The 27,005-nt window shown below is 37.8% G+C and overlaps 1 protein-coding gene and 1 pseudogene across 2 annotated transcripts in view; one reads left to right on the top strand and one right to left on the bottom strand.

The window, feature by feature from the left end:
• Fbxo9 (F-box protein 9) overlaps positions 1 to 27,005 on the top strand; it is a 48,827-nt gene that overhangs the window by 10,606 nt on the left and 11,216 nt on the right. Inside the window, exons 4-7 of one of the 2 annotated variants that reach the window (XM_087195972.1) lie at positions 4,219 to 4,278; positions 5,588 to 5,687; positions 10,593 to 10,720; positions 11,447 to 11,561. In XM_087195972.1, the coding sequence (XP_087052098.1) occupies positions 4,219 to 4,278; positions 5,588 to 5,687; positions 10,593 to 10,720; positions 11,447 to 11,561 (403 nt within the window). The remainder of the gene's footprint in view (positions 1 to 4,218; positions 4,279 to 5,587; positions 5,688 to 10,592; positions 10,721 to 11,446; positions 11,562 to 27,005) is intronic. The other variant, XM_087195973.1, reaches the window with a different exon arrangement.
• LOC101715911 (V-type proton ATPase subunit G 1 pseudogene) lies at positions 6,685 to 7,413 on the bottom strand (annotated as a pseudogene).

Here is a 27,005-nt window from a genome sequence, read left to right on the forward strand (position 1 = left end):
GTATATCTCTTTATGCAAAATTTGTTTAGACCATCTCTAAGAGTTGCCAAAATCTAACAGATACCTAACAGTTTCAGTACTGCTGAAAAGTTTTAAGTCTAAAGTCTCGTCTGAGATTTAAGGCAAACTCTTTTCTTTAAGCCCCTATAAAAATAAAAAAGAAAGTTAAACACTACTGTCATACAGAAGAACAGGGTAAACATTTGCATTCCAGAAGGGAGAAATAGGGGGAAAGAAAAGAATGGAAGGCAAGCAGAAACTCAGCAGGGCAAACATTAAATCTGATAGTTCCATGTCCAGCACCCAGAGCAAGTTGTGAAATGTGAACTCTAAAGGGGCATGGGTAGCCCGGCCCCCATGGCACTGCCAGTGGTTATTGTCAGGTAAAAGGGCCAAAGACCAAGACCAGACCAGGCCACAACAAGCCTTTATTAGGGGAGTAGATCTGCCGGGCTGTCTCTGAACAAAGGAGAGACAAGCAATATGGCCTGGGCAGGGAGAGTCTTTTATAGAGACTGGGGTGGGGTTTGTAGGGGCTGAGGTGGGGTTGAGTGAGGTAGTGACTAGGGAATGGAGGAGCTGGTGATGTCACTAGGTGGTAGGAGGTGAGCGAGTATTAGGTTACTTTCTAGGTGGGAACGGGCATACTGGGAAGAAGGGTTTATTCTTTGGTGGGAGCACCCATCTTGGCATGATGTCACACAAGGGGAGGGGGGCAAGGCATGATAGGAAGAGGGCAGCTACTATACATAATAGCCGCTGAGGTAGTGGGAGACCTATCAGTTATAGCCCTCTGGCTTCTCTCTTGGGCCAACTTTGCTCACCCCTTGTGGCTTTCCTCAGATGCTGGGGTCTCCACTGCACTTTGGCTTCACTCACAGCTTCATGCATTGCCCTTTCAAGGGCACATTTCCTTGCTTCTCAGGTCTTTTGAAATCTGGGTGGAAACCTTCCTAACCCCAAAACTCTTGGATTCTGCATGTACCTAAAACCAGTACCACCTGGATGACACCGAGGTCTGCGGCCAGCTGGATCAGTAGCCAAGCTTCCTTCTGTTATGAGTATAGACGTCTCTGAGTATCTTATGGCTGAGCACAAAAAAACCAAATCGCAAACAAATTCCCTAGGCAGCCACCATTGGAGCATGGTGCCCTGGGGCTGTAGGGTGGGGTCCTTACTAGTTCCTCACATACCCTCCCTATTGTCCTGTTGTAAAGTATAGTTCTTGGCTTTTTAATGCTAATATTAGCAACCAAGCTCCACTCTGCTCCATCTTTTCAGGCCCTAACTTTACCTGGGCTTACTTTCTGGCCTAACTCAAAACTTTTAAACCATTCACCTGGGCTCTTTGCTCTTGATCCTCAATGTAGAGCTGGTTAAAAGCCCCCAACAGTATTCATGCCACACCTGCAAAATTAAACTGCTCTGAAATTTCCTCTGCCAGGTTAATTAGTTCAATACCCTTTATCTCAGTCTCCTACAGAGTCTCAGGACAGGAGCAAAATGTAGACAGATTTTCTGCCAGAGCATAACACACATGGCCTAGAATTCAGTAGTCAGTGGAGTCCTTCCCAGCAGAAAACTCCTGATCCTGGTCTTTACTGACTGCATTACTCAGCATTCTGGTCTTCTGAGTTCTGACCAGAATCTCCCATCAAGCTCAGCTCACAGCATTACAGGGCTGCTTCTTCAGCAGGTATCTTTTTAAACCTTTCCAAACTCCTCCCCAAGCCAGTTCCAAAGGTTCCCGAACTACATGTTCAGGTAGCATTACGGCAACAACACTGTGGTACGAAAATGTGTCTTAATTACTTTCTCATCACTGACACACAATACCTGACACCCACAACTCTGAGAAGGAAAGCTTTGTTTTGGTTCACAGTTTGTAGAAGTTTCAGTCCATTGTCAGGTGGCCCCAAGGTAGGGCAGCATGGCAGAGGAGAAACAGCTCATGGCATGGCAAGCAGGAGCCAGAGAAAATAATCAGGAGAGATGGAGGCACATTACCCTTCCAGGCCACACCTCCAGGGACCCACCTTCCAGCATCACATTTAGCTATCAAGGCATCAGTATAATAATCCATTGATGAGTATCATACACCCATGATCTAATCACCTCCCAAAAGCCCCGCTTATGAGCACATGAAGGTTAGAGAGGATGTGTAGATATAAACTATAACACATGGGTAGCTTTGTGTCATCACTACCACAGTCATACAGAACTTGTCAGCTTAAATGACAACGAAGAGTGGCTCTTAACAAAAAAAAGATTCTGTTGTAGAATGAACAGATTGCAGTCTGAAATATGTGTGCTATAATAAATCATAGGGATATTGGAAGAGGCAAAGGAAACAGTTTTAAAAGTAAAATGAGCAGGGTTACAAAAGTTGTTTTGAAACAATTATCCTTGGCTACAAGGATTAGTAACAAGAGTGGCATCAGCCCGAGACTGAATAGGCAAATAAGTGCTAGGCAGATGTCTGCAGAAATAGTCTCTGTGTGAGGTTGCTCTAACTTTGGGGCAAGGTTGTGGTTGGCTTACAGTCTCTTTTGGTAGTTCTTGTTATCAGGCACATTATGCATGGGGCATCCCTTCATGATTCCTCAACTACATTTACTAGTGTTGTCATTTGTGATTCTTTTTATTTAGATTCTGGCAACTTTGACATACAGTTTCATCACCACAAGGATCCCTCCTTTTATTACACTTTCCCTTCCCTAGCTTTCTCCTTGCTGAGACAAAACACCCAATGCCTAAAGTTAAAGGAGGAAAGGTTTATTTTGGCTCAGTTTGTAGAGGGTTCACTTCATAGTTGGCTGGCTCCAAGGCAGGGTGGTCTAGCAGAGTGGCATTGAAGAGGAGAAGCAGCTCATGCCAGGCAAAAGCAAGCAAACTACAAGCAACAAATGACACTAATAGCCCTCTTCCCATCTCTTATAGTTTATCCAGGCTACCCACTCTTAGGGTGGGTAGCACTCACACCCTTCTTAATCTTAGCATCACACTGAATCAGTCCCAGCATCTCTTATCCTAGATCCAGCCACTTCCAAAAAGCCCCACCTATGACACAATGAGGCTTTGGGGGACATCTAGATACAACCCATAACACTAGCAATTCCTGACCACTGTCAAACACCACTAGTTTGTACTCCACTTTATAATTTTTACATTCAAAGAACTTTGGATAAATGGCATCATACAATATATAGCCTTTTGAGATTAGCTATTTTCACTCAGTGTAATTCCCTTGAGATTCATCCTAGTTGTATGCCAGTAGTCTGCTCTTACATATTGCAGGGTAGTACTGCGTGGTATAGATGTTCCCATCTATATTATACGATGCACTGTTGAAAAACATCTGAGTTGTTTTCAGGTTTTGGCCACTACAAATAAAACTGCTGTGAATATTTGTGTTTAGATTTTCCCATGACATAAACTCATTTCTCTGGGGTGAATGCCCAAGAGGGCAATTGCTGTGTTTTGGTAAGTACATGTTTGCTTTTAAAAGAAACTGCCAAACTTCCAGTGTCTCTGCCATATTTTCACTACAGTACACGAGTAATCCAGTCTCTGTGTGTCCTCATCAGCATTTGGTAATGTCCTTACTTTATAAGTGTGGCCATCCTGAATGGTAGATGGTAATGGCTTATTGTGATTTGAATTTGCATTTCCCTAATGACCAATGATGTTGAATATCTTCTCAAGTTGTTATTTCCCATCCACATGTCCTCTGAAATAACTATGCTTTTTCTAGATGAATTGCTTATGGTTTTACTATTTTTGAGATTTCTTAATGTATTCTAGATGCAAGCTCATTGTTGAATATGTGAGCTATAAATATTTTCTCCCAGTTTATAGCTTATTCTTTCATCCCCTCACCCAGGGCACTTTGCAAAGCAAAAGTTTTTTGATGAGGTTCAGTTCATCAGCTTTCCCTTTTATGTATTGTGCTTTTCATCTCATGTATAAGAACTCTTTGTATAGTCTTAGATCGCCAAGATTCTTTTTGTTTTCTCTAAAAGCTTTGTAGGTTTTACATTTAAATCTGTGATCCATTTCAAGTTAATTTTTATATAAGGTATGAGGTTTAAGTTGAAATGCATTATTTTGCCCCTGGATGTCCAACTGCTCTAGCACTCTTTACTCAAAAAGCCGTCCTTCTGCCGTCGGTATTCATTTTTCATACAGATTGTCAAGAACTGCTTTTCACTTTTTTATAGGCTCGCGAATTCTTCCTAAAAGCAGTAGAAGAAGAGCAGAATGGAGCTCTTTATGAAGGTAAGCCTCAGGGCCCAAGGTCATGTAGTAACAACGGTTCTGAATAACATCTCTTCGTCACTAATCTTTTTATTTTTAACTAGAACTTATTTGATAGGGGATATCAGTCTCCCTATGTTTGAAATTATTTTTTAAATAAAAAATAAAATTTCTATTTTATATGACTTGTGTCTTTCCAAAAAATATTGCTGGGAAACATCATATTGATAGGATGAGTAAAATGAACACTTTTCTACATTTAGTTTTAGTATTTGTTAATACTTCATTAATGTATTCATTTTAAAGTAAGATACACTCTTTTCACAGGTGAAAATTACTTCAGAGGAGGGAAATATAAAAGATAAGTCAAGGAACATATAGATATTAATTTCTAATTTCATTTTACTAAAGGAACAAGCTTCGGCTTTAATTGTCTCTTATTAACTCAGTAGAAATGCATACATAAACAAAGTAATGTTTAGCTTTGTAATTGTGCTTTCATTTTTTAATAGTAAAGGTAATAATTAGAGCATAAGAAAAATGCTTGTGCTTAAATCATTTGAAAATGCCCCAAAAATCACACCATTCACTGTTACAACATTTATTTGCAAGTTTCTTCTAGACATGTTTTTACACAGATTTTAAGTCCCTATGCAGTCTCCATTACCTTGTAAGATTCCCAGCTCAGTACTTACTGGATAGTAACTCATCCAGTGTAATAGAACCTGGCAGAATATATCAAATTAAACAGACCTCATCTGGGGAAAAGAGCTCATCACTCTACAGTCCCAGGTTCCATTGGTGTCTCTGTGTGAAAGGAGACTATATTACATCCAGAACCACCAGACCAGGAGATTTGTTTAAAAATGAATTTTAAAGGTTATTTAACTAAACAAGAGTCAGCTGGGCTAAAGGAAGTTGGCTTTGAAGGCTAAATTCAAAGAATTCTTTTCTGTATTATATCCAGTAGGAAACATCTGAATTTCCTCAACTCTATCATTGAAAAACATTTTTTTTCCTTAGAAGTATTTTTGTTGGGCTAGCACTTCTGATGAGACATAAGAGGATGAGAAAAACATGGAAAGGACAGGAAGGTAATAGTAAAATACATCTTAACTTTCTATCATATGTTAACCTAAAAGGTTACTTTCTGAGCTGTAAAGTTTGGGTATCAGTGAACTACTGTTCAGTGAACTAGTGTTGCATATAGAAAAAGAGAATTTGGCAGTTTGTAAAGAAAGTTACCAAATTAAAATATAGTTAAGGATAATTGAAGGAAATGACAGAAATGTATGGTCTTGGCTAATTTAGCTTTTATTTCTTCTTTTAGCCATCAAGTTTTATCGTAGGGCTATGCAACTTGTACCTGATATAGAGTTCAAGATCACTTACACCCGGGCTCCAGAAGGTGATGGCGTTGGAAGCAGCTAGTGCGTATGAACTCGATAGTCAGTGATGCATTGCCTGCTGACACTTAACATAAGAGGGTGGTGCTTGGGCCGGGGATTTAGCTCAGTGCTTCCACCGCCTGCCTCACAAGCACAAGGTCCCAAGTTCGATCCCTGGTACCAAAAAAAAAAAAAAAAAGAGATGGTGCTCATTTCTTTAAGCTATGGTAGTGTGTTGAGTGTATTCTTCATAAAGTTATAGTAATTTTGCTTAATTAGAGAAATTTTAAGGTTAAAATATAGAAATCAACATTTTAAAATAGATAAACAAGTGATGAAATTTTAAAAAATGAAAGTAGTGATTAGTGAAAACCATAAATTAAACCTATTCAGAGTACTAAAATGTAGTTAGGGAATTTGACAAAACGTTAATAATGGTTGAAATTGGATAAGGAGTACATGAGGTTTCATTATACTAGTTTCCTTTTTTCTTTTTTTTTTTAAATTAGTGTATGTTTGTGTGGGTTTTTTTGGGATGACAAAGTCTTTACTTTTACTTGGTAAATGACTATAGATACACCAAATAATAAGTAACAAGTTCTTGAGTCCTATCATTTAGTAGATTTTTTTGTTTTGTCTTATTTTGTTTTGATTTGAGACAAGGTCTCATTATGTAGCCCAGGCAGGCCTCAAACTTGTGATCCTCCTGCCTCAGCCTCCCGAGTGCTGGGAATACAGGTGTGCACCACCACACCCAGCTCATCTAGTAATTTTGGTAAGATAAACTAAGCACAGCCCAAGCGAATATACTAGTATTCGCTGTTCTAATCCTTCCTCAGTATATACTACTTTTAAGGCTGGCTGCTGCGTCTTACAGGTTACAAATAACTACTACTTTTTCATAGATAAAGCCCCTGACGTTCAAGAAAGTGTAAGGGAAAAAAGTTATTTAATCCCTTCCTTTCCTTAAAGAACTTTTTTCCTTTTTCTTACTAAATCTAAGAATGTAAAAGTCAACACTGATATACATGTTGCTTGAGCTAAAAGGTATAGGAAAACAACAACATATACTCATTAAATTTCTAAGAAATATTAGATAAAAAGATGAAATCTTTGGAGAAAGTACTAAGTTTATCCAGAGCTAGATATGCTACTCTCCAAAAAGTGAAGGGAACTATTATACAACATAAGAAATAATTTAATGCATTTTGTAAGAATAAAATTGACTTTACTAAAGCTTCATATTCCATGAGAACATCTATAGTGCTAATCCATAGAACAGGTGCTTCTTTCTTCTATCCATCGATGTGGTAGTTTTCATGGACTTCTGGCCGGATGTCGCAGACAAAGGCCAAGAGATTATCCAGGATGTCTTCCCTGTTCTGCTAGAAGTAGTTCTGGAGGATGACCATCTTCTCCTGGGTCTCCTTCTCCACTTCACGGCTGCAGCTCCCGTGGGATCCTAAGGCCACAGCTTCCTTGGCCTTGAACTCTTTCTCCCTCTGCAGGCAGTACTGTTCAGTCTCAGCCTGAGCTTCCTTGGCCTGCTTCAGCCTCTGGTTCTTTTGCTTGTGGGCCTTGGACACCTTCTCCGCAGCCCACTTCTCAGCCTGCAGCAGCAGCTGCTGGATTCCCTGCGACTGGCTTGCCATGGCTACTGCAGCTCACAGGGCCAAGTAGATGTTTGTGTGTTTGAAACTTGTTTTATTTTTTGGGGGGAGGGGGTTGAGACAGGGTCTCACTGTGTAGTCCAGGCTGGCCTTGAACACACTATATAGCCCAAAGCTGACCTCGAACTAACAGCAATCATCCTGCCTCAGCCTCCGGAGCACACAGCTATGTGCCACCATGCCCGGCAAAACTACATTCTACAAAAGGCATTTTATTAAGAAAATGCTGAACTATGACAAGATTATTTTTCTTTTAGTGTATACAGATAGAACATTATTAAAACTCTAATATTTTTTGGCCTTAAATTTTATTTTTTTATTGGTACATGTTTGCAGTGCATAATGATTACATTCCTTGTGTGGAGTTGGTACGTGTACATGATAAATTTTAATTCCTTTTCTCATCCACTTCCACTCCTCTCCCTGTCTCCTCCTTCTGTCTCTTGATCCCCTTCCCACTTCCTCTTACCTATCTTTTATTTTGCTCTTTATTTATATTTTGGGTTTCTCCTATAAGAGAAACCATTTGATACTTAAGCTTATGTGTCTGATTTATTTCAGTTAACATAGTCTCAAGTTGCATCCATTTTCCTACAAATGGCTTTCTTTATGGCAGAGTAGTCCTCCATTGTTATGGGAGTGTAAACTAGTACAACTGCTATGGAAATCAGCATGGAGATTCCTCAAAAAACTAGAACTAGAAATTCCATTTGACCCAGCTATTCCCCTTCTAAGTATCTTCCTTAAAGAGTTAAAGACATCATATTGGGGGCCCGGAATTTAGCTCAGTGGTGCTACTGCCTGCCTCGCAAGCACAAGGACCCGGGTTCGATCCCCGGTACCAAAAAACAAACAAAAAAAGTCATCATATTACAGTGGTACATGCATACCCATGATTATAGTATCACAACTATAGTAAAATAACATTCTTTATAAGTGTAAGTACCAGATACATGAATTTCTGAAAGAAATTGTGTTTCATTGTATAGATGCCAGTTGTATCAATGTCATGATGTAGCATTGATGATCTAATATGGATGGAGATCAAGAGAACATACTTTTAAGCTACTGCTCTTGAAACTATTTGCAAGACAATTATGAAACTGTTTTGGCCAACTTCCTATATCCTCCAAGGCCCATTTTGTTAGTACTTGTGTTAGAAGGGAAGAGTGTTTGTATCCATGAGAGAATGTCAGGTTCAAATGGGTATTACAAGCCAGGCATGGTGGTACACACCTGTAATCCCAGTACTTGGAAGGCTGAGGCAGGGGGATTGTGAGCTCAAGGCCATCCTGCACTACGTAGTGAGACCCTATTTCATAAAAAGGATGGGAGGAGTATTTTGTAGAAAAAATAGCTTTGATAAGGACATATTAGCTATTATATTTACTGTCATGCAGTAATTGTTACATTTGTCATAGGCTTATTGCCAGTGTCTTTAAGCTATACATATGTCTGTTCACATTCAAGAGGTACGTAAGGCATATTATAAACATGCAGTGAAGTCAGTGTTAATTGCCTGTTTAAACTTTTCGGCTAATATTTATACCAAATTAGAGTTAGTAACTTTCAGTAGTTTATACCCAAAATGAATCATTTGGACTTTTTTTTCTAAATATTCTATAAATTTGGGTAGAGTTACTTAGACTGAGCTCTTAGCATGTTTTGTAAGTGTCAGGTGCTATTAAGGAACATTGACTTAAAACCTTCAAGAAGCATTTGTTGGGCCAGGGATTTAGCTCAGTGGTTCAGCTGCCTGCCTCGAAAGTGCAAGGTCCCAAGTTCGATCCTTGGTACCAAAAAAAAAAAAAAAAAAAAATTTGTTGGCTAGGTATATAACTCAGTTGTAGAATGCTTGCCTAACAAGCATGAGACCCTGGATTCAATCCCCAGTACCGAAAGAAAAGACATTGTTTTCTGTCCCATTTCTCTATACAAACCCAGATGTTTTGAAAGTTCTTTATGGATGCAGTTATTTTTTTTATTACCAGATCTGGAAAGTTTCTTCAGTGAGGTTCTATTTATTGCCTTTTCCTGTAAAATGTTACAGACTAGCCATAAGTTCATCTAGCCTCAACTACACTTGTTTTTCATTGTACTATAAAAAGCCCTTCTTTTTTCCTAACTTCATTCTCATCCAAGCCTTTTATAATTTTGATCATTATTAAGATTAACTTCAGCAAACATGGAATGCTAGACATTTTTTCAGCACCTTAGCTATACATTTCCATATATTGGTAGATGATTTGTGGACCCTAAGATTTTTTCAAATTAGGTATTTCCCTCTTTAAAGGTTTGGTGGTAAGGCATATCTATTAGAAAACTCTTAATAAGTACAGTGCCTCATATTACATCTGTATATTTTTTTATCCAATTAGAAAAGATTAAGGTCATATAAACAATTTATTTATGTTAGATTTTCAATCACTTAAGATTTTTCATTAACTCGTGAAATGTCCACTTCACAGTAAAACTAATAAATCTTACCACCTGAACCCAAAAACCCTAATGACCTTTTTGAAAAACTTGGTATGATCCAGGCATGGTGGCACACATCTTAATCTCAGCTACTTGGGAGGCTGAGGCAAGAGGACTGCAAGTTTGAGCCCAGCATAGACAACTTAATGAGACCCTGTCTCAGAAATAAAAAAGGACAAGGATATTAGCTCAGTGGTAACATGTATGCAGCCTTGGGTTCAATCTCCAGGAAAGAAGGAAAACTATGTATGGTACTCCTTTGCAAGGCAAGATAAATTGTTATTACATTTTTAAAAAGTTTGCTTTTAGGTGTCTTTTTAAAGCAGATTTGAGTGTGCTATCAAAAGTCAGTTTCTGAACAATATATTCATAGTCTGAGGTGTTACACCCAGCAAGAAAGAACCAACCAGAGACCGATATTAAATCCACACAGGAGTTTATTACCAGCCAGGACCTGAGCTGAGCATGGGACTCAAGCCCCGACTGGGGGGAGACAAACATGTTTTATACACCTTTGAGGCCAGCAGTTTCTAGGCCCTCCTATGGGATAGAACTAGCAAAGCAAGCAAAAGGTGCAGAAGCGGAACGTACTGCCCCTGCCGTTAGAACATTTGTAAAACAATAGTTGATTAATTGTTTCTAAAAGACTTTCTAAGGGGAGGAGGTTTCTAAGCTTCCTCCTTTTAAGTTCATCTAAAGGCCAGGCAGGTGGGTCATTCAGCAGCAATATGGAGTCTGTTTTGCTAACTAGGGTCCTTCATGAGGCACTTAATTTATTCACCTCTTCTCCTTTTTTCAGCATTGAAGATAATGATGATAGCAAGATGGCAGATCTCTTATCCTACTTCCAGCAGCAGCTCACATTTCAGGAGTCTGTGCTCAAACTGTGTCAGCCTGAGCTTGAGAACAGTCAGACTCACATATCAGGTGTGGAGTCTGAGATTTCACTCAATCTGAAACACTTTAAGCTTAGGTTGAATTTTTCCAAACTTCAAAACTGATATAATTTGTCAAATAATTGCTGCCTAGTTCAGAATATGGTGAGAGATCTGGTTATAATTACTGTTTATTTATACTAACAAGCTTTTCAAAATATGAAGTGGAAGAGCATTTGTAATGGAGTTGTTCAGGATGCCAGACTTTTTTCAGTGAAGTTGAGTCAATAGTTGCTGAGGTGCCCTGAGAAAATTAGAATACAGGTATCATAGATTATCTCAGCCAGGGTGGACAGTGATCCCAAGACAGGCTACATGTTTTAGAAATTAATGTTTTCATATGTTAAATGTTGTTATGTAATTTTTTATATGACATTTTAAAATTTTCAAAAAGATAATAATGTTTAAATGCAATATGGAATCACATATAGTAGATTATTTTAATATGTCTTGGTGGTAAAATAATCTTGCAAAAGAAAAGGGTGCTACATATAAGTAGCTTCAAATCTGTTGTATACTAAAGAAATAGATACTTAAATCTTGATGGTAGGAACCACTGGTTGGTATTGGGTAGTTCAGTATACTCATGCCATAGCTCTGAGCAATATTGAGGGTGTGTTTATAAATTTATGAGTTTCTAAGAATCTGCCCATGCCCTGAGAATGTAGTTGTGACAGCAGGGTGTCATGACTCACTGAAAAATGACCTTCTTTTGCAGCACTGCCCATGGAGGTCCTGATGTACATCTTCCGATGGGTGGTGTCTAATGACTTGGACCTCAGATCATTGGAACAATTGTCACTCGTGTGCAGAGGATTCTATATCTGTGCCAGGTACTTACTTATCTTGCTTTTATATAACTCAGGCAGTGGAGAAAAGGATTATGGGGGTTTTTTTTGCCAATTTTGTGAAATAACTTGATTGATAAATAAAAGCTTAAAATGAACAGAAGTTTTGCAGAGCTGTGCTATAATGTGATTTTCTCCAATAGCATTTAAAGTTTCGAATGTGCTGTTTCCAGCGTATATGTAACACAGATACAGTAATACATACTGCTTCCATGGAGTTTTCATGTGAGCTTAGATGATGTGGAAAAAAAAATTATATTAGAAATATACAAGCAGGGCATGGTGGTACATGCCTGTAATCCCAGCACTTGGGAGGCTGAGACAGGAGAATTGCCACGAGTTTGAGGCCCCTTAGGTTACATAGTGTGTTCAAGGCCAGTCTGAACTACATAACGAGGCCCTGTCTCAAAAAACCAAAGAAAGGGAGGGAGGGGACGGAAGCAAGCAATATTCAAGTTATTTTTACGTATCTCTAAACTCATTTGTGGTAATGATTTAACTTAGATTGCAGTAGACTATTCTTTTGGCCCCTTAAAAGTTATCCTACCTTTTAAAACTTTGCTATGTCAGAAATAATAGTAATACAGAATCATTTGAGGCTAACCTTTCATGGGTTTCTTGTTAAAAAAAAAAAAGAGAAATATGTATGTGTGTGTATATGTGTGTGTGTGTGTGTGTGTGTGTGTGTGTATATATATATATATATTTTTTTTACCATCTAGAATATTTCTTATTACTTTAGTTCTTAAACTCAGATGCATTATTTTAAATAACCTAATTCCTTTCAGAATCTTGTATTTGGCATATATATTTGAATTGCTTGAAGTCTTTGTTTTTGGTTACTCTGTGTGTTATTTAACAAATACCTGTAAGCATTTATTCAATTGCTATCAACCTTTTCAAATTAAGGTTTCTAGCAGTTATTCCATCATTTATGCATCAGAAAACATAAAAGATTTGGTTAAGAAAGGTTATTTTGGTTATTTTCAGGAATAAAATTTTATGTGTCATCAACACAAAAAATGTTAGGAAAAAATTACACATTTCAAAGCATATATGCTTTGACTAACATTCAGATTTTAAATTCACCTTTTCCAGTCTGCCAAGGATATAAGTAGGTTTTGCTTCTTCAAAACTGAGTATTTTGGGCAGGGATTTAGCTCAGTCATTCCGCCACCTGCCCCACAAGCACAAGGACCCGAGTTAGATCCCCGGTAACAACAACAACAAAAAACTGAGTATTTTAGGTTACAGATAGAATTTAAAATACTTTGAGCTGTATCAGAGTCATGTCAATTTTCAGCACGTCTTTTACTTTTTGCACTAATTCCATAACAAAGTTCTGTTTTTAGAGAATACATTATATCATTAAGTATAGTCACCATGCTATATAGTAGATCTCATTCTATACTTCTATGAGATCATCGTATTTTTAGATTTCACATAGAAGTGAAATCATGCAATATTAATTTTTCAGTGCCTGGCTTGTTTCACTTACCATAACTTCCTCTGGGTTCATTCATATTGTTGTAAATGACAGGATTTCAGTTTTTTGAATGACTGACTCATATTCTTTTATGTATGTATAGTGTACCACATTGTTTTGTCCATTCATTCATTGATAGACACTAGATTTATTCCATATCTTGCTTGTTTGAATAGTGCTACAATAGACATGCAAGCACAGATAACTGTTTAACATTCTGATTCAGTTCCTGCAGAAATATACCTAGTAATAGATTCCTGGGTCATACAGTAGTTCTGTTTACCACTTTAAATAATGGCTGATTTACTTTCTCATCACCAGTTTGTAATGATTCCCTTCTGTCCATATCCTTGCCAGCACTTGTTGTCTTTAGCCTTTTTGATAATAGCCATTCTGACAGGAAAGAGGTGACAGTTCATTGTGGTTTTATTTTCATTTCCCAATTGGTGATGTTGAACACTTTTTTTGTGTATCTGTTGGTCATTTGTATATCTTTTGAGAAATGCCTATTCAGGTCTTTTACCCAAATTTTAAATTGAATTGTTTTCTTGATGCGAGTTTCTTACATATTTTGGATATTAATCCCTTATTAGAGGTATAATAAAATATTTTCTCCTATTCTATATATTGCCTACACTGTTGGTTGCTTCCTTTGCTATGCAGAAACCTTAGTTTGATGCAATTTCATTTGTCACTTTTTGCTTTTGTTTCCTGTGCTTCTGAGGTCTTGTCTAAAAAATACTTGCCCATTCCAATCTCCTGAAGTGTTTCCTTTATTCTTTCCTCTTTTGATTGCTTTTTATTTTATCTGATGTATATATGACTATTCCTTTCTTTTGGATTGCATTTACATGGGCTATCTTGTTCTGTTGCTTCACTTACAGTTTCTGTGAGTCATTAGAGATGTAGTGAGTTCCTTATTAAGCACTGTATCCACCAGTCACTCTCTGATTTTAATTGGATAATTTAATCCATTTACATTCATAATTATTGATAGGTAAGTTCTTACTACAGCCACTATTAACTTGCTCTCTACTTTTGTTGTGCTTTCTCCTTTTTTTCTTTCTCCCTCTCTTACAGTCTTCCCTTCATTTTTTTTGTACCAGGAATCGAACTCAGGTCCTCGGATTTGCCAGGCAGGTACTGCACTGCTGAGCTACATCCCCGGTCCCAGTCTTCCTTTCTTAAGTGATTTACTCCAGTTGTGTTTTTTGATTCCTTATTATATTTGTTTTTTGAGTTACAGATTTTTGCTTTGTGATTACCAGTGAAGCCTAAAAACAGTCTTTTAATTATAACAAACTAGAAGTAATAGCAATTGTTTGTTTGTTGTTGTTATTGTTTGGGGGTTTTTTTGACACAGGATCTCACTATGTAGTTTAGGCTGGCCTTGAACTCTCAGGGACCCTCTTGGATCAGCCTCCTGAGTGTTGTGTTTACAGGTGTGCACCGCCACACCCAGTTTAGAAATGATAATAATTTAACATGATCATGTAGTTAAAAAAGAACAGAAACAAAAGAATAGAAAATATACTCACAAAAGATGCTCTCCACTTGCACAGCATTCCTCCCTACATTTTGAATTCTTGATATTTTTCGTCTTTGTATATGGATCTTTGCATGGTATGCATCTAAGAGGCGAATCTTTAGCCTATGAAGTCCACCCACCATGCTTGCAGTCTTGGAGCCCCCTGAATGCATTTGTCTAATTACTTCCAGCTGGGGAGTGCACACCCCTGTATATTCCTACTTAGCCCTGTTCTTTCTTGCACTTCCAAGAGCTCCTTTAGCACTTCTTGCATAAAAAGTCTCTCAGCTTTTGCTTTTCTGGAAATGCTTTCATCTTTCCTTCACTCCTAAAGGACGGCTTTACTGGGCACGGTGTTCTGCAGTTCCTTCAGTACTAGTTCTGTAGGTCTCTTACTCTCTTCTTGGTCTTTATGGATTCTGCTAAGTCAGTTGGCAAGAGAATAGGGACACCCCTGTGTGTTACCTGTTTACTCTTAGAGCCTTGACAATATTTTTGTCTTTTACCTCTGAGAGTGACATTATAAGATTTTTTGAGGTAGATTTTGTTGGGTTAAGTTTGGTGACTTTAACCTTCTTATGCTTGGATATTTGTATCCTTCGCTAGGCTTGCGAAATTTTCTGTTCATAAGCTTTCTGTCCCTTTGGTATGCTCAAGTCCTTCTTGAATGCCAATAACCAGATATTTACGTTGTTAATACTGTCCAAACTTCCCATAAGTTTTCTTCATTCCTCTTTTTTTCTTCCAACTGTATATTTATAGTCTGTCTCAAAGTTTGCTAATTTTTGTTTGATCTGTCCTGCTGTTGATTCTTCTGTCATATTTTTTGTTGTTGTCATTGTTGCTTTGGGGGAGTTTTTGTTTTGCTATGCCTTTTGTTTTCTGTTTTGTTTTATGTTGGCTTGCTTTATGTTTTGCTTTCATTTTTGTGGTACTAGAGACCAACCTCAAGCCTCTGGAATGCTAGGCAAGCACACTGCGCCACATCCCCAGCCTTCCTATCATATATTTAATTTTACTAAATATATTTTTCACACTAAGAATTTGTTAGACCTTTTAAAATTGCTTTCATCTCTTTATTAAGAGTCTCTGGGGCCTGGGGATTTAGCTCAGTGGTTCTGCCACCTGCCTCTCAAGTGCAAGGTCCCGAGTTCGATCCCTGGTACCAAAAGAAAGAGAATCTCTGGTAGATTACTAAGACATGTCTCTGTTTGCTTTAAACTAATTGAGTTTCTTTACAACTGCTATTTTAAACTTTCTGAGAGTTTTCCCATCTGGACTACTGCCTGGTCAGTTTCTAGCACCTTGTTTTGAATATCAGATGAGATTATGATTTTCTGAAAGCTCTTGGTGCTTTTTGGTAGGTGACATCATCTGAGCATTGAAGGATTGGCTTTCTAGAAATTCTGGGCAGGCTTCTTATTTCCTCTGACCCTGTGGTTACTTCCACTATTTCAGCAGGGATGACACAGAGGTCCAAATTTGCTGGGAGTCTCCTTGTGGTGGATCATCAGTGTTTCTGTACTAGAGTGTTGAGGCTTGTGCTTAGATGTCCACCCAAAGCCTCATGTTTTTTCAGAGGTGGCTGAATCTAGAGTGTGTGATTGATTCACGGAGGGCCTAAGCCTGAGGGCACTAGGATTAAGGGGCATGAGTTCTACTCATCCTAAGTAGTCTCAGTAAGATAAAAAGAAAGACACTGTTAAGCTCTCTTATTGCTTTTGCTGTCTTCTACCACCATGAACTGTTGCCCCTCTGCCACCCTGCCATGAAGCCAGTTGATTATGGATTGAAACCTCTACAAACTGTAAGCCAAATAAACCTTTCCCCCTTTAACTTTGGATGTCAGGTATTTTGTCTTAGCACCAAGAGAAAAGTAACTAAAATAGAGGGCAATCCAAGCCAAGGTTTTTCCCAGATATACTGCTGGTATATGGTTCAGAAAGAACCAGAAGAGTACATAAAGAGTAGGCTATCCTGACAAGCCTCTCCCTAGGGCCAAGGTAGACCTAGATGGTGCCTCCCTCTAATCACAAGCCTTTGGTGAGGCATTGCAGGATTCTAACCTCCTCTGGAGTCACCATGGATGGACATCTCTTAGGGTCCTATGTTACATCTCTGGCCACCGAAGCTGTGTCATACCATGAGCTCACAGCCTGCCACGATCAGTCTATCACCAGTGTAGGACCAAAGCCCACACTGCTATGGGCTGCCCATTCTTGAAGTGAACTCAGGGACTAAGAATATTGCAGCCAGCCACAGATGTTGCTAGCTGAAATAGACCAATGAATTGGAGTCATGTGTCTTATCCTGGCACCCGAGCAAATCTGGTGGCTCTATCTGCAGGCAGGCCTTGGGAATGGGACCACTGCCTCTGCCCAGTGTTAGGTTTTACCAGACCAGCATTAAGTTCCAGCGAATGGCGTCTTACACTTCTGTGCTGCTCAGGGTTAGCATAGTAGTGGTAAAAGCATCCCCTTGGCTAGCTAGGCTTATACTAAGTTGCCTTGTGCCAGCTTAGATAACAGAAACTTGGCGGTCTCAGGAGTGCACTGGCAGTGATGCAGGCTGGCATACAGATCTCTCCTACTGGAGTGCAGGTCTCTGCCTGATCCTGGGGCAGCTCTAGATTCCCCATCTAGAAGCACTGGCCTGATGATAGCTCTGCCACCCAATGGGCAGAGATAGTTGCTTGGCCACCAGATCTGGCAATAAATTGGGTCAGACCTGAGTCTCCTTAAGCTGCAGGAACCTGCACAGTCTTGGGATGGGGGTCAGTGTGCCATGGCTTTCTCCAAGTCTGAAACTGATGGTGAATGTCTTAGTCAGTTTCTCTTCACTAAGACACAATATGCAACACCCAAACTTAAAGGACAGGAGGTTTATTTTGGCTCACAATTTCAGAGGTCTCAGTCTATGCATGGTTGGCCAGCTCTAAGGGAAGAGTGGCATGGTGAAAATCCTGCCAGAGGAAAGCTGATGGTCAGGAAGTAGAAAGATGGGAAGAGCTGAGGTCACACCTTCCAGGTCACACCCCTAGTGGCTGGCTTCTAACCAGCCCTCACCTCCTAACAGCAAGTCAGCTATGAACTCATCAGTAGATGAATACACTGATGAGTATAGAGCCCCGTGATCCAATCAGCTTTTGGGAGACACTCCATCTAACAGAACAAAACCATGACACGGGACAAAACTCAAGCTCTTCCTGTCTGCTCTCAGGTCTCTTATCCATGAGCTCTGGCCTACATACAGGACTACTATATACTGAGTATGTACAGAACAAAAGGAAATCATTACACCAAAAAGATATTTGCACTCTTGTCACTACTCACAATAGCTAAAGTACAGACGCAGCCTAGATATACAGTGACTGACGAGGTAAATCTCCCTCCAGTAGCAGAATTGCTGGATCATATAGTAATTCTCTTTTTAGTTTTTTGAGGAATCTCTATACTGTTTTACACAGTGGCTATACTAATTTACATTGCCACCAGTAATGTATAAGGAGTTCTTTTTCTCAACATCCTCACTGACATTTAGTACTTTGTCTTCATGATAATCATTCCAGTGGGGGTGACCTCATATCTCATTGTGATTTTGATTGCATTTCTCTGATTAGTGAGATTGAGCATTTTTTCATATACTTGTTGACCATTTGCATGTCTTATTCTGAGAAGTATCCATTCAGACCTTTAGCCCATTTTCAGTGATGTTTGGTTGGTTGGTTGGTTTGGTGTTGAGCTTTTTGAGTCCCTTATATATTCTGGGTATTAATCACTGTCAATGAATAGTTTGCACATGTTTTCTCTCACTCTATATATTATCTCTTAACTCCATGATTATTTCCTTTGCTGTATAGAACCCTCTTAGTTTGATTATAATCTCATTTGTCTAATTTTACTTTTGTTGCTTATGCCTTTGGGGTGCTAACTAGAGAATCATTCTTATAGCAGTGCATGAAAGTGTTTCATGTATATTTGCTTGTAGTAATTTCATAGTTTCTGATTTTACATTTAGGTCTTTGATACATTTTGAGTTGATTTTTGTATATACTGAGAATAAGGTATCTGATTGCATCTTTTTTTGGGTTTTTGAGACAGGGACTCGCTATATTGTTCAGGCTGGCCTTAAACTCACAGTGATCCTCCTGCCTCAGCCTTCTGAGTGCTGGGATTACAAAGAGTGTCATCACACCTAGCTTGGTTTCATTCTTCTTCACATGTATATCCAATTTTCCCAGCACCATTTATTAAAAAGACTATAATTTCTCCATTATATTCTTTGTTACAGTTGAGTTGGCTATATGTACATGGGCCCCTGGACTTACTTGCAAGGCAGGCACAGCGCCACTGAGTTACATCCCTGGCCTGAGTTGGCTGTATGTACATGGATTAATTTCTGGGTACACTATTGTGTTCCATTGGTTTGTGTATCTGTCTTCATGCCAGTACCATGCTGTTTTGATTTCTATAGCTTTATAATACATTTTGAAGTCAGGTATCGTGATGCCTCCAGACGTTTTGGGCTCAAGATACTTTGGCTCTTTTGGATCTTTTGTGATTCCATGTAAATTTTAGAATTTTTCAATTTCTGTGTTTTGGTGTGGATTGCATTGAATCTGTCAATCACTGAGTAGTGGGATCATTTTAGCAATATTTTAATCCATGAGCATGGGGCATCTTTTGATTTTAAGGGGTGGGGGGCTTTATCCTGTATCATTTCTTTCATCAATGTTATATAATTTTAATTGTTAAGATCTTTTACTTCCCTGGTTAAATTTATTCCTAACTTTCTCCTGTAGCTACTGCAAATGTGTAATTGCTTTCTTAATTTGTCAGCAAATTTATTGTCTAAAATATGTTAAAAATGTCTAAAAATATGCTAAAATAGTCTACAAATGCTACTTTTTTGTATTTTGAGAATTATTGTTGTGCAGCTTTACTGAATTCATGTATTAGTTCTAACAGTGTTTTGATAGGGTATTTAAGTTTTTATATGTATAAAATTTCATCTGCCAACTTGGATAATTTAACTGCTCCCTTTCCAGTTCATATGCCCTTTATTTTTTCTTGCCTATTTCTCTTCTTAAAACTTCAAGTACTATATTAAATAAGAATGATAAAATGGGCATCTTTTTCTTTCTTATTCTTAGAGGAAATACTTTCCATTTTTCCCCATTTGGCCTAGTGTTTTTCATATTAGCCTTTTTTATGTTTAGATATATTTCTTTTTTTTTTTGTATTAAATTCTTTTATTGGTACATTGTAGGTATACAACACAATTACATTTCTCATTGGGAGTTGTACCTTTACATAATGGATCTTGGTTCTTATTTGTTCCCCATTCCTAGCCCTCCCTTCATGCCCTCCACCCTTCCCTATATACAAAGACTTTTGTTTAGATATATTTCTTAGATACCTAAATTGTTGAAGAGTTTTTGTTGTGAAAAAAAAAAGAATTTTTGTCATGAATGGTGTTGAATCTTTTTGAGTAGTTTTTCTGCATCTCTTGAGATGATCATAAAGTTTTGGTCCTTCATTCTGTTGATCTAATCTATAATGTTTTTTGCTTTGTGTATGATTAACCATCCTTACATCTCTGGCATGAATCTCACTTGTTGAATTTAGATTATTAGTATTTTTTGAAAATCTCTGCATCTGTGTTCATCAGGGATATGCGTGTATAGTTTTTTTTTTCTTTTTTCATTTTTGTTATATCTTTGGTTGTATTTTGTCTTTCTATCTGGGTTGCTGGCCTTATAAAGAATTTGGCAGAGTACTTCTATTTCATTTTCTTGGAATAGTTTTAAGATTCAGAATTAGTTCTTTAAATGTTTTGTAGAATCTGGGGATACAGCCATCAGGTCCTAGACTTTTTTCAGATAGGAGACTTTTTTTTTTCTTTTTTCAGGTACCAGGGATCAAACTCAGGACCTTGCACTTGCCAGGCAAGCATGGTGCTGCTGAGCTATATCCCCAGCCTGGGAGACTTTTGATTATTGTTTTAGTCTCATTACTTATTGCTCTGTTTAGATTTTCTGTTTCTTTTGGATTCAGCTTTGGTAGGTTGTATGTGTTCAGGAATTTATTCATTTCTTCTAGGTTTTCCGGATTTTAAGAATATAATTTTTCATAGTAGTTTCTTATGTTCCATTGTTATTTCTGTGGTACCAGTTGTAACATTTCCCTTTCAACCCTGATTTCATTTATTTGAGTTCAGTTCTGGTTTTATTTATTCTCCCTCCCTCCTACCCCCTCTCTCCCTTCTCCTGCTCTTTGTTTTTTGGTGCTGGGGATCAAACTTGGGTCCTTGCACTTGTGAGGCAGGCGTCAGAACCACTGAGCTAAATCCCTGGCCCTCCTCTTTATTCTTTATCCCCCTCTCATCCCTCCCCCTTCTCTCCATGTTGGGAATCAAACCTGGGCCTTGTGCTGCATCCCTAGCCTCTTTTTTTATGGTTAGTGTACCCAAAGATTTCTCAAAACTCTTTGTTTTCATTGAACTTTTAGATTTTTTAGCAGTTTAAATTTTGCCTATTTCTTTTTTTTTTTGGTACTGGGGATTGAACTTGGGTCCTTGCACTTGTGGGCCAGGCGGTGGAACCACTGAGCTAAATCCCCGGCCCATTTTTAGCTATTTTTAGTATTTATTATTTCTTAAGTCCTTGCTTTTCTGAGTCATTGAGGTACATTGTTAGGTTGTTTATTTGAGATCTTTCTACTTTTTTGGTGTATGCATTTATTGCAGTAAGTGTCCCTCCCGTTAGCTTCTCACTCATACTGCTTTTCTGTATCTCACTGATTTTGAAAATTGCAAAAATTATTTCCTTTTTAATTTCTTAAGTTATCCATTTATCATTTAGGAGCATGCTATCTAATTTATATGTGTTTGCATATTTTCCTTCCTTGACTTGTAGCTTTATTCTATTGTGGTCTAAGAAGATATATGATATGATTTTAATTTTTTATACTTTATTGAGACCTGATTTATAGCCTAATGTGATCTCTTCTGAAGAATGTGCCATGTGCTAATGAGAAGAATGCCTATTCTGCTGCTTTTAGGTGAAATGTTATATCCATGTCTGTTAGGTCACTTTGCTCCCTTTGTTCACCTCAGATTTTTTTTTTCTAATTTCTTATCTCAATAATATGTCCATCAACATAGATGGCGTGCTGAAATCCCCAACTATTGTTATATCAGAGTCTCTCACTCCTTTTAGTCTAATATTTGTTTTATGTATTTCAGTGGTCCCATATTGCCTGATGTCTTCTTGCTAAATTGATCCTTTTATGAGTATATAATAACTTCCTTTGTACCTTTTTTACATTTTTTAATTTAATGTCTGCTTTATCTGATGTGAGTGTGGATAATCCTGCTCACTTTTGGTTATCATTTGTGTGATATACCTTTTTCTAACCCTTTATTTTCGGTTTGTGTTCCTTACCAGGGAAGTGAATTTATTATACGCAGCATATTGTTGGCTCTTACTTTCTTTTTTTCCATTCTGCCAGTCTCTTATCTTTTGATCGGTTAATTTAATACCTTAATATTTAAGGTTATTATTGGTAGGCGTGAACTGCCTCCTGTCATTTTTGTTGTTTTCTTTTTTTAAAATTTTCATTAAGTTTATTGGTACATTTTAGGTATACAATACAGTTACATTCATCATTGGGATCTTGTACCTTTACAAGATGTATCCTAGTTCTTATTTTTTCCCCATTTCCCTGCGCTCCCTTTACCCGCTCCACCTGTCCCTATTTACAGAGACTTTGTTTCCATTTTTTCCTTTTCTTGTATTTTTTCTTTTCCCTTCTTTCCTTTCCCCTACAGTTCCCACTTCCCCTACTCCTATAGACCTTTACTTCCTATTTCACATTATCAATTATACCATTTGAACCTTATTTACACTTTTAGTTTTTCACACCAGAGAAACTATTTGGTATTTACATGTGTGTCCTATTTATTTCACTTAAGAGTATGGCCTCAGTGTGCATCCACTTAGCTATAAATATCTCTAATTTCTGATTTTTTATGGCTGAGTAGTACTCCATTTTATAAAAAAAAACCCCACATTTTCTTTATCCAGTCTCCAGTTGATGGGCATTTGGGCTGTTTCCAAGTTTTAGCTATTACAAACTGTGCTGCTATGAACATGGGCACACATATATCACTATGGTATGATTCTTTTAATTCTTTGGGGAAGATCCCCAGCAGAGGGATAGCTGGGTCAAATGGGACCTCTAATTCTAGTTTTTTGAGGTATCTCCATATTGATTTCCACAGTGATTGTGTCAGTCTGCACTCTCACCAACAATGGAGAAGGGTTCCTTTCTCCCAACAGCCCTGCCAACATTTTTTAAAGGTTGATTTCTTGATAGCAGCCATTCTTTCTGGGGTGAGGTGGAATCTCACTGTTGTTTTCATCTGCGTCTCTTGAATGACCAGTGATGTTGAACATTTTTTCATATATTTATTTGCTGCTTGTATTTGTCTGGGAAATGTCTGTTTATTTCAGATGCCCATTTTTGAATTGGGTCTTTATATTTGGGGGGTCTGATTTTTTTTGAGTTCTTTATATATTCTAGAGAGTAGACCTTTGTCTGAGGAACAGCTGGTAAAAATGTTTTCCCACATTGTAGGTTGTCTCTCAGCTCTTTTGGTGGTTTTTGTTGCAGTGCAGAAGCTTTTTAATAAGATAAGATCCCAGTTGTTGATTCTTTGTGCTAGTTCCCATGCTACTGAAGATCATAAAATCTTTTCCTATGCCAGTATCTTCAAGAGTTCTACCTAACTTACCTTCCAGCAAATTTAGTGTTTCTGTTTTAATATTTAGACCTTTAATCCACTTCGATTTTAGATTAGTGCTTGCTGAAAGATAGGGATCTAGTTTTAATCTTTGGCAAGTTGAAATCCATTTTTTCCAACACCATTTATTAAAGAGGCTATCTTTCTACCAGTGAGGATGGTTGGCTCCTTTGTCAAAGATGAAATAGTTGAGTATGTCTGGAGTTGTTTCTATATCTTCTAATCTATTCCACTGGTTCTTGGATCTGTTTCTTTGCCAGTACCATACTGTTTTTATCACAGTGGCTTTGTAGTATAGTTTCAAGTTGGGGATTATGTCATGTCTCTATTGCCTAGAATTGTTTTTGCTACTCTAGGTCTCTTCTGGTTGCAAATGAATTTTTGGATTGTTTTCTCTAGTTCTGTGAAATATACTCTTGGGGTTTAAATTGGGATTGCATTGAATCTGTATAGTAGTTTTGGAAGTATGGCCATTTTCACTATATTGGTTGTTCCTACCCAGGAATAAGGGATGTCTTTCCATTTTCTTATGTCCTCTTGGATCTCTTTTTTCAGAGTGATGTAGTTTTCAATGTAGAGGTCTTTTGTCTTGTTTGTTAGATTGATTCCTAGATATTTCATTTTTTGGATGCTATTGTAAAAGGAATTGTTTCCTTAATTTCTTTCTCATTCTGTTATTTGTGTACAAGGAGGCTATTGATTTTTGAGTGTTCACCTTGTATCCAGCTACTCTACTGAATCTGTCAATTAAGTCTAGAAGTGTTTTGGCAGAATTTTTTGGGTCTTCTATGTAGAATATCATATTGTCAGTAAATAATGACAGTTTAACTTCTTCCTTTCCCATCTTTATTCCTTTTATTTCTTTCTCTTGTCTAATAGCTGTGGCTAATGTTTCCAGAACTATGTTGAACACAAGTGGTGATGGTGGACATTCTTGTCTTGTTCCTGATTTTAGTGTGAAGGTTTTCAGTTTTTGACCATTTAGTATGATGTTGACTGTTGGTTTGTCACAGATGGATTTTGTCAGATTGAGATAAAGACCATCTGTTCTAATTATCTGTAGGGTTTTTATCATGAATAGGTGTTGGATGGTTTCAAATGATTTTTCTGCATCTATTGAGATGATCATGTGGTTTTTGTCCTTGACTCTGTTAATATCGTGTACTACATTTATTGATTTAGGTATATTGAACCATATCACTTCTCGGCCTTTTGACTAAGATCAAGTGTAGGTATATTGAACCATCCTTGCATACCTGGGATAAATCCAACTTGGTCAGGGTGTATGATCTTCTTGATGACGCTGTGTATTCTGTTTGCCAGTATCTTTTTTGGTGAAGGGGTAGGGGTACCGGGTATTGAACTCCGGACCTTGCGCTGTGAGGCAGGCAGCAGAACCACTGAGCTAAATCCCCAGCCCTGTTTGTCAGTATCTTATTGAGGATTTTTGCATCTATGTTCATTAGGGAGATTGGCCTGTAGTTCTCTTTTTTGGTTTGGTCTTTCCCTGGTTTTGGAATCAAAGTAACACTTGCTTCCAGGAATGAATTTGGAAGCCTTGCTTCCATTTCAATTTCCTTGATGAGTTTAATGAGTAATGGCAATAGTTCTTCTTTAAATGTCTTGTAGAATTCAGCAGTGAAGCCATCAGGACCTGGGCTTTTCTTTGTTGGTAAAGTTTTAATTACATTTTCAATTTCACTGATTGTAATTGGGGTGTTTAGACTTTTTATATCTTCTTCATTTAACTTTGGTAATTCATGTGTATCTAGGAATCTGTCCATTTCTTCTGTGTTTTCAATCTTACTGGTTTATAGGTTCTCAAAGTAGGTATTGCTGATGCTCTGGATTTCTGCTAGATCAGTTGTGACTTCTTCTTTTTCATTCCTAATTGCATGAATTTGAGCGTTTTCTGTCCTTTTTTTGATAAGGTTGGCTGAGGGTTTATCGATTTTATTTATTCTTTCAAAAAACCAACTCTTGGCTTTGTTGATTTTTTTGTATTATTCTCTTAGTCTCCATCGCATTTGTTTCTGCTCTGATGTTTATAATCTCCTCCCTTGTATGAACTTTGGGTTTGCCTTGCTCTTCTTTTTCTAGGAGCTTAAGGTTCAGCATTAGGTTGTTTATTTGAGCTCGTTCTGTTTTCCTAATGCGGGCATTTACTGCTGTGAATTTCTCTCGTAGTACAGCTTTCATTGTATCCCATAGATTCCTGTATGTTGTATTGGCATTATCATTTAATTGTAGAAACTGTCTAATTTTTTTTTTTTTTGTACCGGGGATCGAACTTGGGTCCTTGCACTTGCACAGTAGGTGGCAAAACCACTGAGCTAAATCCCCAGCCCTAATTTCTTCTTTAATTTCCTCTGTAACCCATTGGTTGCTCATGAGAGTGTTACTCAATTTCCATGTGTTTGTGCAGTTCTTGTGGTTTCTTATGCTATTAATCTCCAATTTAATTGCACTATGGTCTGATAATATACAGGGGATAACTTTAATTCCTTTGCACTCACTTAAACATGTTCTGTGAGCTAGCATGTGGTCTGTTTTGGAAGATGATCCATGTGCAGCCGAAGAGAATGTATTCTGATTTTGTGGGGTAGAATGCTGTAGACATCTATTATGTCCATTTCTTCAAAAGCTTCATTCAGTTCTATTATTTCGTTGTTAATTTTTTGTCTAGATGATCTGTCTGTTATACACAGTGGGGTATTGAGATCCCCCACTATGGTTGTCTTAGTGCTTATTTGGTTTTTCATGTCCATTAATATTTGTTTTGTATAGTTGGGGGCATTTGTACCTGGTGCATATATATCTATGATTGTCATTTCTTCCTCTTGGATAGTTCCCTTTACAAGGATGTGGTGGCCTTCTTTGTCTCTCTTAATTAGTTTTGGTTTGAAATCTGCTTTGTCTGCAAATAAGATAGCTACCCTTGCTTTTTTCTGGGTTCCTGTCACATGGAGAACTGTTTTCCATCCTTTTACTTTCAGTCTTTGAATTTCTTTGTGAACTAACTCTGTTTCTTCTATACAGCATATTGTTGGATTTTGCTTCTTAATCCATTCTGCCGGTCTGTGTCTTTTGATTGGTGAGTTGAGGCCATTAACATTGGTGATTATAACTGATATATATTGGCTTATCCTTGTCATGTTATTTTCCTATTGTTGGCTCTTTTACTTTTTATCTCCCCCCGCCCCCTTAATTTCTTGCTTTGCCAGTTGGATTTGCTCTGTTGGGCCTTACAGAGTTGTGACTTTCATTTTTTTTTTCCAGGATATTGTTTAGAATTGTTTGGAGTGCTGGTTTGGTATCCATGAAATTTCTCAGGTGTTCTTTGTCGTGGAAGTATCTTATTTCCCCATCAATTTTGAAAGATAGTTTTGCAGGATACTTCAGTCTAGGTTGGAGGTTGTTTTCTTTTAAGAGCTTGAAATACCTCACTCCAGGCTCTTCTGCACTTGAATATTTACGTTGAAATGTCTGTGATTCTGTTGGGCCTCCTCTTGTATGTGATTTGTTTCTTTTACCACTTGTGGTATTTTGTTCTTCTGTTAGGTTTCAGAGATCTTGATTATTATATGTCTAGATGTACATTTTTTTTGAT

The sequence above is a fragment of the Heterocephalus glaber genome, unplaced genomic scaffold (genome assembly GCF_053883595.1).
Source record: "Heterocephalus glaber isolate CG9 unplaced genomic scaffold, H.glaber_assembly_v1.0 deba00001610, whole genome shotgun sequence".
Lineage (NCBI taxonomy): Eukaryota > Metazoa > Chordata > Mammalia > Rodentia > Bathyergidae > Heterocephalus > Heterocephalus glaber.